At 36.8% G+C, this 16832-nt stretch overlaps 1 protein-coding gene across 1 annotated transcript; it reads left to right on the forward strand.

Moving 5' to 3' along the window:
* The first annotated feature begins 4266 nt into the window (after positions 1 to 4266).
* Positions 4267 to 9128, forward strand: LOC143604449 (protein neprosin-like). The gene is made up of 7 exons (XM_077080922.1): positions 4267 to 4583; positions 4983 to 5069; positions 5160 to 5372; positions 6085 to 6249; positions 6366 to 6419; positions 6891 to 7037; positions 8621 to 9128. The coding sequence occupies exons 1-7, from the start codon at positions 4425 to 4427 to the stop codon at positions 8996 to 8998; spliced, it is 1203 nt and encodes a 400-aa protein (XP_076937037.1). The 5' UTR covers positions 4267 to 4424; the 3' UTR covers positions 8999 to 9128.
* Positions 9129 to 16832: the final 7704 nt, after the last annotated feature.

Consider the following 16832-nt stretch of genomic DNA (forward strand, 5'->3'; position numbering starts at 1 on the left):
ATTCCTATGTAAAAAGCGTGCAGTGGCGGATCTAGAACCAAATGTCAGGGGTAACATTCAAAATCTTTTTTTAACCATATTTCATACAATGTAAACTAAAAATAAATAGAAACACGATGATAAATAAATTTAAACACATGGTTGCATATTTCTCTCATTCGGTTTTTAAAGCTTGAAATCGAGATCGAGCCATTACATCCTCTTATTTTACTTTATCAAGAGTTTCTCTTTCGACCGCACAAATTAAAGCATTATTCAAATACTCATCACCCATTCGATTGCGTAAATCCGTCTTGATAAGCTTCATTTTAGAAAAACATCTTTCAACGGTTGCGGTTGCAGCCGGTAAAACCAACGCTAGCTTCAATATACGATAAACCAAAGGAAAAGCGGCGTGTTTTTCCGGTTTCCACCATTACACGAGCAAGGCCACACATTCCACATAAATTTGCAAATTTATCATCTTCATTTAAAGTGTGATAAAAGGTCGTAAGATCACCCGAAATACACCATCCTTCTTCATTACTAAAGTCATTCAGATACATATTAGAAAATGCCATTATCTTCGATATGCCAAACTTAGAAAACGAATCACAAAGATTTGAACAGGACATATTTTCTATCAAACTAGTTGAGACCTCACTAAATCTATTTCCAAGTTCTTGAATTTGCATATCCAAAACGGTATTAAAAACTTCAACTCAAAATGATGTCGATTAATAATGATATTCTTTCGTTTCATTGATTACCGTAACTTTCCGTCATATCTAACATCTCAACCTTGTTTTTTTCATAAAAATGTCACTCTAGCCAACATCTTGTCAAACTCGTTTTGTCTTAGATTATTCAATGCTTGGTTTGTCCGCTTATCAGCTTAGACGCTTATAACAAGTCTTGATTTTTTTAAGACTTTTGATAGAGCATTTGTGAGGCCTAAAATATCGCCCAACAAGTGTATATATCTATACTGCAAATAATACACCAAATATGGGCTATTAAGACGCTTCACATTAAAGGATTTACAAGTAATATTGCATATGATACAACTTTGAATGGGGGTAAAAGAATCATTCTCACGTTAAAACTCACGTTTATTTAATATAGTTACAATAATGCCCCCCTCAATTATAATTAAATTAAAAGAACAATTACAACAATAACCCTTAATATTTACCTATATCTTATTTTAATTTTCACTTTTAACCCAAATTCCTCAATGATTTTTAAACGTTAATAATTTTTTCATACTTTAACAATTTTTTTTTAAATAAACCATAAAAACGAGCATATTTTTATCTTTAATTTGAGTATGATATTGTCATAGTTTTTTTCAGTTAAAAAATACATTTTATGTTGGTGTGTTTGCGATCTGGTTTTGATGGTTTTAAATTAAATTGTGAGCCAAACCTTTTGTAACGGTTTTTTTTGTCGTCAAAAACCAAGACAGGACCTTTGAAAATTGAAAATAAAATTGGCCAAAAGTTAAAGAAAAAAATCAATAGTCAAAGCAAACCGATGACCGGTTTTACGGTTTCAAACCGAACAATAAACACCCATAAACTTATTACGTGATTAATAAGGTCTGCGTTTCCGGCAGCATGGCGCGAGCATCCATCTAGTATTATTTTAAGTGCAACATATATTATTTTAAGAGTTAATGGATTGTATTGGTTTGGGATTTACACCTTTGTTTGGGCTTTATTTGAATTGAATTTTTAAATTGGTTGGACTTAAAATGCATAAGGGTAACGTTAACAAAACACGAAAACCAAGCTAAAATATATATTTTTTAAAATTGACGAGAAGTTGAGGGGTAGCGAAGACTGTCCCTCGTATTACACTACGCCCGCCACTGAAATCATGTATGTATTCAGTAGTGTAGCTTTTAAGGGACCGGGGTGTCCCCGACTAACGCCGTTTTTTTCGCTTTGTAGAAAAAATTTCACGATTTTATTTTAAAATCTTCATATACATTAAGCCTAGTCATCTTTATAATTTAGTTCAAACTTTGTAACCGGATTGATTGTATTCTGTTTATATATTTTTGTCATGTATACCCATAAGGCTGAGGGGTGTGGAGCGCTAGGAAGGGCGCAAGAGGCCAGACGATCGCGCCCCGGGGCGCGAGCACCACACCACCGAGGCGCGATAGGGGCGCGAGAGGGGCGCGAGAGCGGAAAACGATGCAGGCGCCAGGGGGCTCGCGGGAGCTGTTGCGCGTGAGGATGCTTGGGGAATGGTGAAAGAGCCGTTGGAGGCTTAAATGTGAATAAAAAAAAAAAAAAAATTTTCCTCTATATATATCACAATATATATCACATATATCCACACCCAAAACCATTCTCACATACCACACCCAAAACCAATATCACATACCACACCCAAAACCCGAAATCACCCCATATTCCAAACCTTTTTTTAAAAACATGGCTGGAAATTGGTACCCAAACCTAGAATCAGATTACAGTTACGACGATTTATGGTCGGCACCGGACCAACCGATGTTTTATTCGGGGTCGCAACAACCATCCGGCTTTCAACCATCCAACATACAACCGTCTCCTAACTTTGTAGTTCCGGAGACACAAGAACCAGAACCAGAAGGTGAAGCTGCGGGACAAAGAAGACGCGTCCACCGGAAAAAACAAGTTGCAACGGACGGGTCGGGTTCGGCTTCGACCGGAAGGGCGAAACGGAAAATCACTCCGTGGTCATCGGATGAGAAGGAAGCCCTGTGTCGGGCTTGGATAGCCACTTCTGAGGATCGGCGTTGCGGTAATTGTTTTAACGTTTTTAAAAATGATTTTTAATAAAAAAGTTAAATAAAAAAGTTAAATGACATACAAATTTATTATGCATTTTGCAGTGGACTACCAAAAGAGCAAGGTCTTTTGGACAAAGGTTAGGGAGACGTTCTATTCGCTCGTTGGGAGTACAGAGCGGAACGCCGATATGATTTCGGGTCGGTGGACCGAAATCAGAAAATTTGTCGGCTTGTTTACTAATCTGTTCAACAGGAACGCCGGTCGTATGAGACCAAGTGGCAGTGACGATTTGGCGGTCTATAATTTCACTGTCGAAGAGTGGAGGCAGGAGTGCCTGCGGAGGTATGGGACGGTGAAGACGTGGGACGATGTAAAGGTGTGGGAGAGGTTGAGAAGGTGTTCCAAGTGGGTTGAGCTAGTGGCGCCGGACCTTGATGCGGAAGTAGGGCCGAAACGGACTAAAACTAGTTCGTCTGGAGCGTACAGCACTTCCGCCGGGTCGGATTGCCGGGTTGGATTCGACCTAAACGTTGCGGGGGAGGAAACGTCTTCACCGCCGAGGAGGCGGCCATTGGGAAGGGACGCCAGGGGGAAAAAACCGGCTGAGGGGGAAGCCGTAAACATCAACGATCTTGTTGAATCCCTCAATAAATTCAACAAAACCATGGAGGTGGTCTCTATTGACAAAAAGGAAAAAAAAAGAATGAGAGATTTGGACTTCCTTGCAAGAGACTTCAGCCACCTAAATCCGGTCGACCAAATGCTGATGGAAAAACAAAAGGAACGTATCCGGAAGAGGTTGATCGAAGAAGACGAAGCCGAATAATAAGAATAATGTTTTTCTTTAGTACTTTAATTTTTTTTTATATATTAATGTGTTTTTTTAATTAATGTGTGTTTTTTTAAATAATTTCTTGTTTTTTTAATAATACGTTTTTTTAATACATTTATAAAAAAATAAAAAAATAAACCGCTCGCGCCCCCTCTCGCGCCCCTCCACACCATGGCCCGGGGCGCTATCACCACTACCAACACCCATCTTATCAAGTTTCTCTCTCTGCCACACGTCACAATATTATTGGCTGGCGCCCCCACTCACGCCCCCTCTCGCGCCCCCCACACCCCTCAGCCTTAGGCTGCCTATACCTTAAATACATCTATGAGTATTTTCCACCACCTTCAGTTTGGGTAAACCTATAAGTCTATAAGGCTGCCTATACCTTAACTACATCTATGAGTATTTTCCACCACCTTCAGTTTGCAGACACCAAAGTGGAATCTCTCTGACACACACTAACACACACATTATGGGTGCCATTTAAAATAATAATAATAATAAAAAGACTTGACTACTGGGATCAATGTTAATGGATTTAAAACCCCACACTCTGTATAATGTACATATATAAGCTGGTTGTGTGTGTCACTGCACAAGATCAAAGAATCTTGATTCTAGAGAGAGAAACAAAACTTACCAAATGTTCTTGTCTTTGAAGAAATGCACCAAAAACTTGGTATAAACCATTTGTTTCTTGTTATTGTTGTCTTCTTCATCATTATGTCTAATTAGCAAACAGACAACTGAATGTTTTATTATATCCAAAACACCTGATCAAAACCCATAACCGAACACTTGCATTGTTTCTTAAATATATACCCATGTCTTACAAATCAACTATTAGACTCACATTTGTCGGTACTCTGTTTCTGTTTGTCTTTGTTTCGGAATCTGTACGGATTAATGCAACTGAAACAAGATTAAACAGAGTTAAGCTTCATTTGAAGAAGATCAACAAGCCTTCGGTCAAAACAATTCAGGTTTGAAATGATGAATCTTTTTGAATTTTTTTTTTGTTTTGAAAATTTGTGTTGGTTTTGATTTTGACTCTATTTGACTAAATTGAACTTTTAATGATCTGGGTTTGTTTTTGATTTGACTAAATTAGAGTTTTAATGATGTGGGTTTCATTTTAATTTTGACTTAATGTGAGTTTTGATGATTTGGAATTGTTACCCTGTTTTGATTTTGACTAAATTTGAGTTTTAATGATTTGTTTTAGTTTTGACTTAATTTGAGTTCTGATGATTTAAGTTTGTTTCTTTTTTATTAATTTTTTTTTATTTTGACTTAATTTGAGTTTTAATGATTTGGGTTTGTTTTAATTTTGACTTAACTTGAGTTTTAATGATTGTTACTCTGTTTTGCTTTTGAAACAGAGTCCTGATGGTGATATTATCGATTGTGTTCAATCTCATCTTCAACCGGCGTTTGATCATCCAAAATTAAGAGGACAGAGGCCATTGGTGTGTAATTACACAAACTAATTTGATTTCTTGATTGATTTGGTGATCGATTTTATGACATTTTAAGATTTTTTTATGGTTATATGGCAGGAACCACCTATAGAGAGGCCGGAGGGGTATAATTCGAGTGATGAACGATTTGAGACGATTCAGTTATGGGCAGAATCAGACGAGTGCTGTCCGGAAGGGACTATTCCGATTAGACGAACTAGTGAACATGATGTTTTGCGAGCGAATTCGATTAGAAGATTTGGGAGGAAGATCATAGGTGTTAGGCATGATACCATGAGTGGTGGTCATGAGGTTAGTTTTGTCTTTTTACAACTACTTTTCAAAGTGGAAACTGATTTGATTTGTGTTTTGAAAATGATTGTAGTAGCTTTTGATGATTATTAATGTATGGATGACTGAAAATTCATATTCTTTACAATAAAAAAAAGGATAATTTCATATATCACTTGAAAATTGGTGCAATGTAGTATTTATCTAACAAAAGTCATGATATCAAGAGAAGTGTATAATGATCATATGATTCACATCACAAATTATATTGTTCAAAATAGGAAAAATGTGAAAACTTATGTTTTTAGAATTGGTGTAATTTATACTAAATTTTTTCTGATAAGTAAATATGATTTTATGCAAGTTTTAGATTTTAAAAATTTAAAGCGTAACCTTAAAAAAGTCCATTTCACACGAACGAAGTCACTATTTTTTCTTCCACGAACGAAGTCACTATTTTTTCTTCCGCAAAAATGATTTATATTCTAGTTTCTATAAATGAACGTAAAATTGTATATTATACATACTTTCGAATGCACAGCCAAACACCCCCAAATTAATATCAAGTTTACATAGTATTGTTTAAGTCAAGATATGTGATATCAGTTTTTTCTATCTTTTATTTTTGTCCCATTTGTATTTTGGGATTATATGGTATAACATAGTACTACACATTTTTAAAAAAATTTTTTAGTTAAAAAAGTAATGAGATGCAGTATATTTTGAGTTATAGCATGCAGTTGCTTTTGCAAATGGAGATGAATATTATGGAGCAAAGGCCAGCATGAATGTATGGACACCTGAGGTCACAGATCCAAATGAGTTTAGTCTGTCACAGTTATGGGTCATTTCTGGTTCATTTGGTAATGATCTCAATACCATAGAAGCTGGTTGGCAGGTAACATTCCACATTTGTATTTAGCAAATATGAAGGCATGACTTTTATATATGTAAATGTGATTATTACTTCTAAATATGTTCAAATGTGATTTCAAGCTTTTCATAATTCTTCAGGTTAGCCCGGAGTTATACGGAGATGGGTATCCTAGATTCTTCACCTACTGGACTGTAAGTAATATCAAACACGTTTTTTTGCACAACTTTTTACGCATTAATTATGATTGAAAAAACAATATTACTACAACAATGATCTAAACCACTGATTTAAACAAAGCTGTCAAGGTGGGGTTGTCCTATAAGGAAATTATACCTAAAAAGTGTAAGAAGCCACCAGTTGACGCCACGTGTCCTAGGAAATTTTGGGAGCAATAAAAGCACATTGATGCACCGTCGAAAATAACACATGCCGACACACTTTTGAGAAAAAAAATTGTGCGGACGCACCGTTTAAAAATTTCAAGCGCACAATTATAATTTTCTTTTTTCACTTTTTAGAAAAAAATCTCGTCTTTAGTGGGAGCTACGAAACCCATCACTATATATAATAGGATATAGTATCAGGAGCATTTCAGAACTTCCAAATAATTTAAAAACTTTAAAAAGTCGTTACAACCAATCATTTTATTTATATATTTACAGACGGATGCATACCAAGCAACGGGATGCTATAACTTGCTATGCTCGGGATTTGTTCAAACAAATAGCAGGATTGCAATCGGTGCAGCAATATCTCCTAGATCATCGTACAACGGACAACAATTCGATATCGGTGTCATGATATGGAAGGTAAATGCTAAATGATTATTATTTGTTTATTTAGAAAACTTAATACATAAGTAAAATCTAAATCAACAAGAATCTTTGTCTGGGTTTTTTTTAAAGGAAGGTCAATTCAATAACATTTTTGTTTTAAAATGTTAATGTTTAATTGTTTATTTAGGACAAACAAAGGGAATATAAAATTTGTAAGATTCCCTTTTTCATTTCTTGGAAGTGTCTCCCATGTATAGGCATTTCTTTAACTTTTAGTCAAGTGATTAAATTATATGGATTATAACTAAGATATGTATTGTCTGGGTTTTGGACTTTTGTTTAACTATTGTTTGTTTGTTTTCTACTCAGATACTTCTAAATCCTAACTGTTACAATACTGATAAACGAAAGTAAAACAAATTAGAAGGCTATTTTGCCTATAGTGCAAAACTGCAAATGTTTCATAAATAGGTGACATTAAATGGGGGCAAGGTCAGCGGGTCATTTGGGTTGGGTAACGGGTCAAATGCGTTTATGTTAAAACAGGTCGTTTTTTTTGTACGGGTTGGAAAAGACTGCCCGGGTTGACCCAGCACATTTTTTTTCCATCTTTGGCATTTTTTTATAAATAACTCAAAGCATAGTATTATAATAGTAATATAGTTTTTAAATAATGGAATGTAGAATGTACTTACTAAAAATACATTTTGGTCAACGGTTAACCTTTGACCCGTTACCTAACTCGCTCATCTGGTCACCTCAGTACAAATGGTACAAATGCGCAATAGGTATTTTTTTTATATGTGGGCTCTCAGGGGCAAAAGTGAAATTGCACTAATTTTGACGTTATTTTACTAACTTCGTGAAAATAACGTTAAAAGTGGCTGAAGGTTAATCAGGCATCATGTGGTGGCGTTGATAGCCGAAAGACAATGGTGCATGCACTAATCGGCCGATGGTTGAGTGTTATGTGTCTTATGTCCAAGGCTTGATGCAAAACTACTATCTCACCGGGGGTCTCACCAGAAACAGCCTCTTTATTCATACGGGGTAGAGTTAAGGCTGTCTACATCTTACCCTCGTCAGACCCTACCATAACTTTGCTATTAGTGGAATTTACTGAGTACGATGATGATGTATTTTTTTTAAAACCAAGACGATATTTTCCAATATTTAATAATTCATTTTGTAAATAACTAGCTCGTTCAATATGATTACAGAAACTATAACAATACAAATTTTTTAATAATTGAATTTAGTTAGTGAGCACTAAAAGTTTAGGGTTGTCTTCCGTGCTGGATTCACGGGTTGAATTGTTCAACCAAAACACGACCATTTTATTTTGTTTTGTCAATAACATCAACCCTAACCCCCACATACTTAAAATCATGTAACTCGAACAGAACTGTTTAACCCATATATCGAAACTTGTTAAAGGGTTGACGGATCATAACCAAGTTGTAAAAATATTATCTTTTTAACCCTAGCCTTAAGCATGTGAACCCTTATTAATAAAAACAGCATGTTTTTCACCTTTGACCAGTTTTGACCCGTTACCCAGCCAGTCCATTTTGTCACCTCTAGATGTGTGTAACATCAACTTGTTATTAATATAGGACCCTAAGCATGGACATTGGTGGCTACAACTTGGACACGGGGTGCTAATCGGGTACTGGCCCTCGTTTTTATTCACTCATCTTCAAAAAGAAGCAAGCATGATACAATTCGGTGGTGAAATCGTGAACTCGCGATCAAGGGGTTATCATACAAATACCCAAATGGGCAGTGGGCATTTTGCCGATGAAGGGTTTGGAAAAGCTGCATATTTTAGGAATTTGCAGGTTGTTGATTGGGATAATAGTTTGCTACCTTTAACAAACCTGCATTTATTGGCTGATCATCCAAATTGTTATGATATAAAAGCTGGAAAAAATAATGTTTGGGGGAATTATATTTATTATGGAGGTCCAGGAAGGAATGCAGGTTGTCAATAGTATCATGATGATATTTTTATTTACATGATTTGGTTTTTCTCTTATAGTTTTAGTTTTCAAAGGAGTTTGAGATTTTTTTTTTTGGGTTAAATTTAATCTTTTGATTTGGGTTAGTTTGATTGAGGGGTATTGTATATTAGGGTTAAGGCCAACTGGTTTATATATTATGGTTATTTATTTATTTATATATATATATTGACTAATTGACCTTGGTTTTTTTAGTTGACACAAGTTTGACCATATTTTTGAGAAGTTATGGGGTTGAGTGGATACTTTTGGGTATTAAAATTAACTTTCACAACTGAACATATCCTTGATGTGGGTAAACACTCTTGTATCCTCACTTCCAGTTTTATAACTAAAAAAGTTAATACAGGGTGGTCATGCTAATGCTAGCGGGTTTAACAATCGACTTTATACTTATATTAACCAAATATACGTAAGTTCATAGTTGATTTAAGAATTGACATTCGTATCTAGGCTCATAGTTGATTTAAAAATTGACATTCGTATTTGGATTAACTGGATAAAAATAAGTTGGCTAGAAAGAATCAAATTATAGTAGATGTAAAGAATAAGATTGTTGTAGTGAAGTAATGTTTATTATTTGAAGGTGTGTGAAATACATAAACAACTACATCTATTTATACACAAATAAACTCTATCTATCAACCCATAAAAGGCCCATGGGCTTTAGCCAACTATATGGGCTAAAACCCTAATTATAACTAAATACAACTAACACTCCTCCTCAAGTTGGAGCATAGATGTTAATCATGCCCAACTTGTTACAAATAAAATCTATCTGAGCTTTCCGGAGCGGTTTAGTTAGAATGTCTGCTAGCTGAAAATTTGTCTTCACATGAACTGGTTGAATGGAAGGAGGGTCAGTTTGTGTGCCTACTACTCGATCTCTGATAAGGTGGCAGTCGACCTCAATATGTTTTGTCCTCTCATGAAATACTTGATTCTTGGCTATGTGAATGGTTGACTGACTATCACAGTATAACCTCATCAAGTCATTAGAAACAACCCCGAGCTCTCTGAGAAGACGACGAACCCATGTCATCTCTGATGTTACATCTGCCATGGCTCTATACTCCGATTTGGCATTCGACCGGGAAACCGTGTGTTGCTTCTTACTCTTCCATGATACAAGATTTCCTCCAACAAACACACAATATCCGGTGGTAGATCGTCGAGAAATCGGACAACCTGCCCAATCTGCATCTGAGAACCCTGATATCCGACCATCTCCTTCTTCCGTGAAGGCACCCACACGACAATGACCCTGATCGGAGTACAGTATACCCAAGCCAGGTGAGGTCTTAAGATTTCTTAAGACACGAAGGGCAGCATCCCAGTGACCGGTGTATGGTGCAGCCATAAATTGGCTCAGAACACTAACAGTAAAGGAGATATCCGGTCGTGTGACGGTTAAATAATTAAGTTTACCAACCAACTGTCTGTATCGCTCAGGATCTTTCATTGGATCTCCTTCCTTTGGGAGGAGTTTCTTTGTAGGAAGCATTGGGGTATCAACAGGTTTACAACCCAGTAAGCCACATTCAGTTAACATATCAAGGACATACTTTCGTTGGGAGAGAAGTATTCCTTGTGGAGAGCGAGATACTTCTATGCCAAGGAAATACCTCAATCGACCTAAGTCGCTGACCTGAAACTGAGAGTGAAGAAACTGCTTGAGTTCGGTGATCCCGACCTCGTCATCACCTGTGATTATAATGTCATCCACATAAACAACTACGATAATCCTCTTTCCTTTCTGGTGTCTAAAGAAGACAGAGTGATCGTAGGCACTCCGAGTCATCCCAAACTGTCCCATAACACTAGAGAATCGACCAAACCATGCCCTGGGAGACTGTTTAAAACCATATAGAGAACGACGTAGTCTGCAAAATTTCGAGGCCTCCTCCTCAACAACGAACCCTGGGGGCTGCTCCATATATACCTCCTCCTCAAGAACACCATTAAGAAAGGCGTTCTTGACATCAAGCTGGTGGAGCGGCCAATGATTAATGGCAGCAAGAGCGATACAAATACGGACATATGACATTTTAGCAACTGGAGAGAAGGTTTCATCGTAATCAATGCCATATGCCTGAGAATACCCTTTTGCAACCAACCGAGCCTTTAAGCGGTGTAAGGAGCCGTTCGGGTGTAGTTTAACCGTAAACACCCAACGACAACCAACAATACGCTTCCCTTTAGGAAGTGTTTCAAGATCCCATGTATGATTGGACTTTAGAGCCCCAATTTCATCTTCCATAGCCTGTATCCATCCTGGGTGAGCGAGAGCACTCGTCATATTTTGGGAATCGGGTAGGAATCAAGGGTAGTGGTGTACGCATGAGATTCAGAAGATAGGTGGGTGTAGGCAACATAGTCCTGGATCGGGTAACGAGTACATTTACGGGGTTCCTTGCGAAAGGAAATAGGTATATCGGGAAGTGGTGCACCAGGAGGATCATAAACGGGTGTATCGGAGGTTGTTGGATCGGGTAAGGATGTATTAGTGAGAGGTGTGGATTGCTCAGATGTAGACGGAGTATCGGAGGGTATTTCGGGGTCGTGGTCAGGGTGTGAATCAAGTGTCGCTGATGTTTGACCCCTACCTCCCCTAGCATATGTGAAAAGCAGTGGCGGAGATTCTGTCGATGGGTCAGAATCAGTAGAGATTGGATCGGTAGAAGGAATTGACACAGGAATGGTGGGGATGAAGGGAGATGTGGGTATATCGAGGTCAGGAAACGGGTCAGAAACAGGAGTGGAACACTCAGGAAAGTAAGGACAGGACTCATTAAAAGTGACATCGGCACTAGTAAAGTATCGGTGAAGAGATGGGCTATAGCACCGATACTCTTTTTGAACCCGTGAGTAACCAACAAAGATACAACGAAGGGCTCGAGGATCAAGTTTGATTGTTTTCGGACGATGGTTATGAACATAGGCAACGCAACCAAAGACTTTTGGTGCGAGAGGAAAAGGAGTACCGGTGGGACATAGTACAGAAAACGGTGTTTTACCATGAAGAACGGGTGTGGGCATGCGGTTAATCAGATATGCAGCTGTGAGAACGGCATCTCCCCAAAAACGATGAGGTACACGTGATTGGATCATGAGTGTGCGAGCAACATCCAATAGGTGAAGATTTTTGCGTTCGGACACACCGTTTTGTTGAGATGTATATGCACATGATGATTCATGAATAATGCCGTTGTTTTTTAAGTATGAAGAAAAGTCGGTGGAAAAATATTCCTTAGCATTATCGGATCGGAAAGTTTTAATGGTGGTGTTAAATTGATTTTGAACATAAGCATTAAATTCTTGAAATATGGAAAAAACCTCACTATGAGATTTCATCAAATAAATCCACGTAGTGCGAGAATAGTCATCAATAAAGCTAACAAAATATTCAAAACCCAAAGTAGATTTGGTAGGGCAAGGCCCCCATACATCAGAATGCAAAAGTTCAAAACAAAAACTGACTCGATTAGACACTCTAGGGGGGATAGGGACGCCTGGTATGTTTACCAAGTTGACACGACTCACAATGAAATTTAAAAGACGAAAGTGGTAAATCTGGACGCATTTGCCTCATAACCGCTGTAGAGGGATGACCTAACCGACAGTGGTCCTCCTTGACTGAAGCATTTACTGTAGAACATGTAGGACCTGACGGGAAGGTTAAGCGGTGAGGCCTCCAGATTCAAAACCTGTGCCAATCAGACGGTTCGTCCCTAGTTCCTGAAAGATACAGTGAGTAGGATAAAATTTAGCGGAGCAATTGTGTTGTTTAGTAAGTTGGCTTACCGAACAAAGGTTATCGGGAAATTTAGGAACATATAGAATAGACGAGAGGTTTAAGTTGGATGAGGTGTTAATGGATCCAACCCCCAGTACAGGACAGGAAGACCCATCAGCCAGTCGAACAGGTTGGTGGGAGACTTTATTAAGGTTGGACAAAATACCCGAGTTCCCAGTCATGTGATGAGTGGCACCCGAATCAATAATCCAAGATGAAGAAGGACTAGGAAGCGTACCTGAATCGGCCGTATTGGCACATGGAGCAGGAGTCTGAGAGGCTAGAAGCTGCTAGAGACGACAGTAGTCTTCTTAGCTAACTGTGTATGTGGGAGTGGCGGTTGGATCTGAAGTCTCACCAGCGGCAGCCAAACGAGCTTTGGGACGAGGAGGTGGCTGGCTTCCAGGAGGGCGGTTCGGGCAGTCCCATTTCGTATGACCCGGTTCCTTGCAATAGTGACAAACAAGACCACCGCCCCGTCCAATACCCTTTTTGTGGGTCATATGAGAACCTCGACCAGTACCCCGACCAGTAAATGTATACATAGCCAATGTATCAGTAGGAGGTAGAGTTGCACCAGGACCATACATTTCCCGTAACAGATGAAAGGTTGATGCAACTGAAGATGTAGCAGCGGAGTTGCTCAACAGTAGGAGCCGGGCGCTTGAATACTTAGGTGATATCCCGACAATGAATGTCATGACATCCATCTTGGCGTTTCGCTCCTCCTGAATCTTCAAATCAGTAGTGGGTGGAAACATAGTGCGAAGCTCATCTCGGAGTTTGCAAAATCGTGTGAAATAGTCGGTAAATGTAGAATCACCTTGTTCGGCCCGGCCATAGGCTTGAACCATATAATAAGCATGAGAGATAGACTCCTTAGCCGAAAAGGATGAAGAGAGGTGACCCCACATTTCCTTTACGGTGGAAAAGTTTTGAGCAATAGTAAGGATTTGTGTATCCATAGCATTCCATAGGGCCATTAGGATTCCGCTATCATCAATTTTCCATTCTTTGGTAATCGGGTCCGGGGGTGGTTTAGTGAGATGGTCGTCTTTGTCCATACTTTCAAGACCCTTTTGGACAAAGAAACTCCACGAACCCCAATTTTTTGAGTCAAGCTTAACGGGAATGCGAAGGACAGCAGAGTAGTTGATAATACCTGGAGCAATCTGACTTTCAGTGGTCTTTTTGGCTTCCATTGGATCTGGTAGCTGGAGTGTTGAACAAAACTCGAACACAATAACCGAGACAGACGGAAAAAGGTTGTCGTATTAGAAAACTAACAACACATGAAGCTTCGGAAGTAAAAAACAACAGATCTGGAAAAAATCCGGTGACCGGAAACCCAGTCATGCGCCGGCGCGTGGGAGACAGTGACGGCAACTGGGCGGCGCGTGGCGGCGCGTCAGGCGGCAGCTGGCGGTGATTTTTTGACGGATGATGTTTCGGAGGTTGCTGGTTACGATGGTGGTGGTGGTGATGGCAGGAGGTGTCTCGAAAAAAGATTTCGTGACAAAACAGTAGGTATAACGAGGTTAAAGCTCGTTTCAGATCTGGTAGCGGGCTGGTCAGACTATGGTTCAGATCAGATGGCGGCTAGGGTTTGGATCGAGAGCCGTAGCTCTGATACCATGTAAAGAATAAGATGGTTGTAGTGAAGTAATGTTTATTACTTGAAGGTGTGTGAAATACATAAACAACCACATCTATTTATACACAAATAAACCCTAGCTATCAACCCATAAAAGGCCCATGGGCTTTAGCCAACTATATGGGCTAAAACCCTAATTATAACTAAATACAACTAACAGTAGACATAAATTTAGATCCATTTAGGGTTACATACTGTAGAATATGAACAAAATGGAACGTGTTTAGAAACTGTGACAAACATACGACGCCCACATACGGAGCCTAAGTTTGACAATTTTCCTTGAATGTTATGATTTTTTTTTATTAAAACCGTTTTGACTGTAAAATCACATGAGTGGTTGGGTTGAGTCGGTCTTACCTTGTTATAAACATGGTTATCTCTCAACTGGTTTTAGAACAATCTTATGACAACATATTAAATTATGTTTAACGAGTTTAACCTATTTGGCATGTTATATGTTTAGCTATTGGTTTTATATTAAATGACATGTTATCAAACAAATACAACCTCATTGTCGTACAAATCCAATTCATGAGATATTCATAGGATGAGATTTCTATAGGAAGAGAGTAGAATAGTAGACTTATATAAGACAACTAGGATAGTACCCGTGTTACACACAGATTGAAAATAGATAAATAACAAAATCAATATAGACAACCATAAATTTTCATAAATAGAAAACCATATATTAACATTAAGATGACCTAAACAAAATATTAGAGAGTAACATTGTTTACATAAAAAGTTAATAGTTATACAAACTTGTCTATATTAGTAAAACCATGAAAATATTTAACCGTATTATCCTAGTATGAACTTCAAAATTTTCTGTCCAATCGAGTTTCCGATTAGTTTTTAAACTGTATTATCTAATTTCAACAAGTGTTTAACAAACCAACATGATTAAGTATTAAACTAAAATGTTAATGTATGCCATAATGAGTTAACGTTAGCATTAATATCTAGAAGATTATGTAAAACTAAAAACAAAATATGTGAATGTAATTATTACCGTAAAAATATAAACAATCATAAAATTTCACAAGAAAACATTTAGAAAATAATAAAATTTAATATAACTTTATAACCGCAGTCATTAAAATTCAGATAATTATTTAGGCCAACCTAATGTTAAATATTTGTTTTCTCGAATATGTTATTTATTATTATATGTATTCAATAATTATTTAACATAATTTATCCACAAAAGAGTTATAAAAATGGAAGAGAAAGCTTTGGCTAATTCCTAAATGATATATTTTAGAATTAACTATATGTCAAACACACTTGAATGAATTTTAACATGTTTTTTTCAATAAAGACTAAATTTATTTTTTTAATTGTCATAATAGTTTGTTTTGCAACATAATTTTATAATATACTTATAAAAAGAAATGTCTTATATATTGTTTATCTTTTAACATCTTTTAACGTTTATGTTTAATAAATGTTTAAAATTGATGTGTAAATAAACACGGGTATTATCTTAGAGTGATAAACATTACAGTTATTAATGTGTAATAAATGTTTTAGATAGAGTTTATGTTTTTAATCAACATTGAGATAGAAGTTTTTGTTGAATCAACATTGTAGAATTGTTTTATTGATTTGAATACTAATTTCCTTTGTTTGCTTATTATTATACTGCTGGTATAAGTTATACAATATTTTTAACTTTTCATTTATTTTTTTTAGTCTTTGTATGTTTTTGTATTTTGATTCAAATAAGTTATGATGTCTTATAATTCATGTAAAAGTATAATTTATTTATAAGTACAACATTTGCATTTCATTAAATTTATATGATGTTACATATATATTATGTTTTAAATATGTTCCACCGTGTGTAACACGAGTACTATGCTAAATAAATATTTGAATCTAATGATATGATTCTTTTAAAATATTTGAATCACTTGAAGCTTGCTAATGTTAGAAAAGAAAGGGCACATTTGGATTTGGAAAACGAAGTTAGTGAGAAGGTAAAATGGTTGTTAGAGTGTGAGAACTATGAGTCAAATTTTGAAGATCTTTTAAACTCTTTGGAATCTGAAGATTAAATTTAAGGTAACAATAATTCAGTAACTTAGTTATGAAGTTGATTACTCTAAATTTTTTACTTTCATTATTTAGTAACACTTATTCTGTTTAAGTTATTAGTTTAGTTCATAACTATAAACTTTCAAAAACGTACAATAAACTTCCATAATCGTTTATTTTGTTTGTCAGGTTGTGAAGGTAATTTGTTTTTTTTGGGTGAAATTTTGAAGAAGTTGATGGTTGGTAAATTTGACTCCGACATGTTTAGATCTTCTTTTGGTCTCTCCTTTTTATGTGTATATTTAGTTTGT

Source organism: Bidens hawaiensis, unplaced genomic scaffold (genome assembly GCF_021521415.1).
Source record: "Bidens hawaiensis isolate Kalapana, Puna unplaced genomic scaffold, B.hawaiensis_p1.1 tig00065161_1, whole genome shotgun sequence".
Taxonomy (NCBI): Eukaryota; Viridiplantae; Streptophyta; class Magnoliopsida; order Asterales; family Asteraceae; genus Bidens; species Bidens hawaiensis.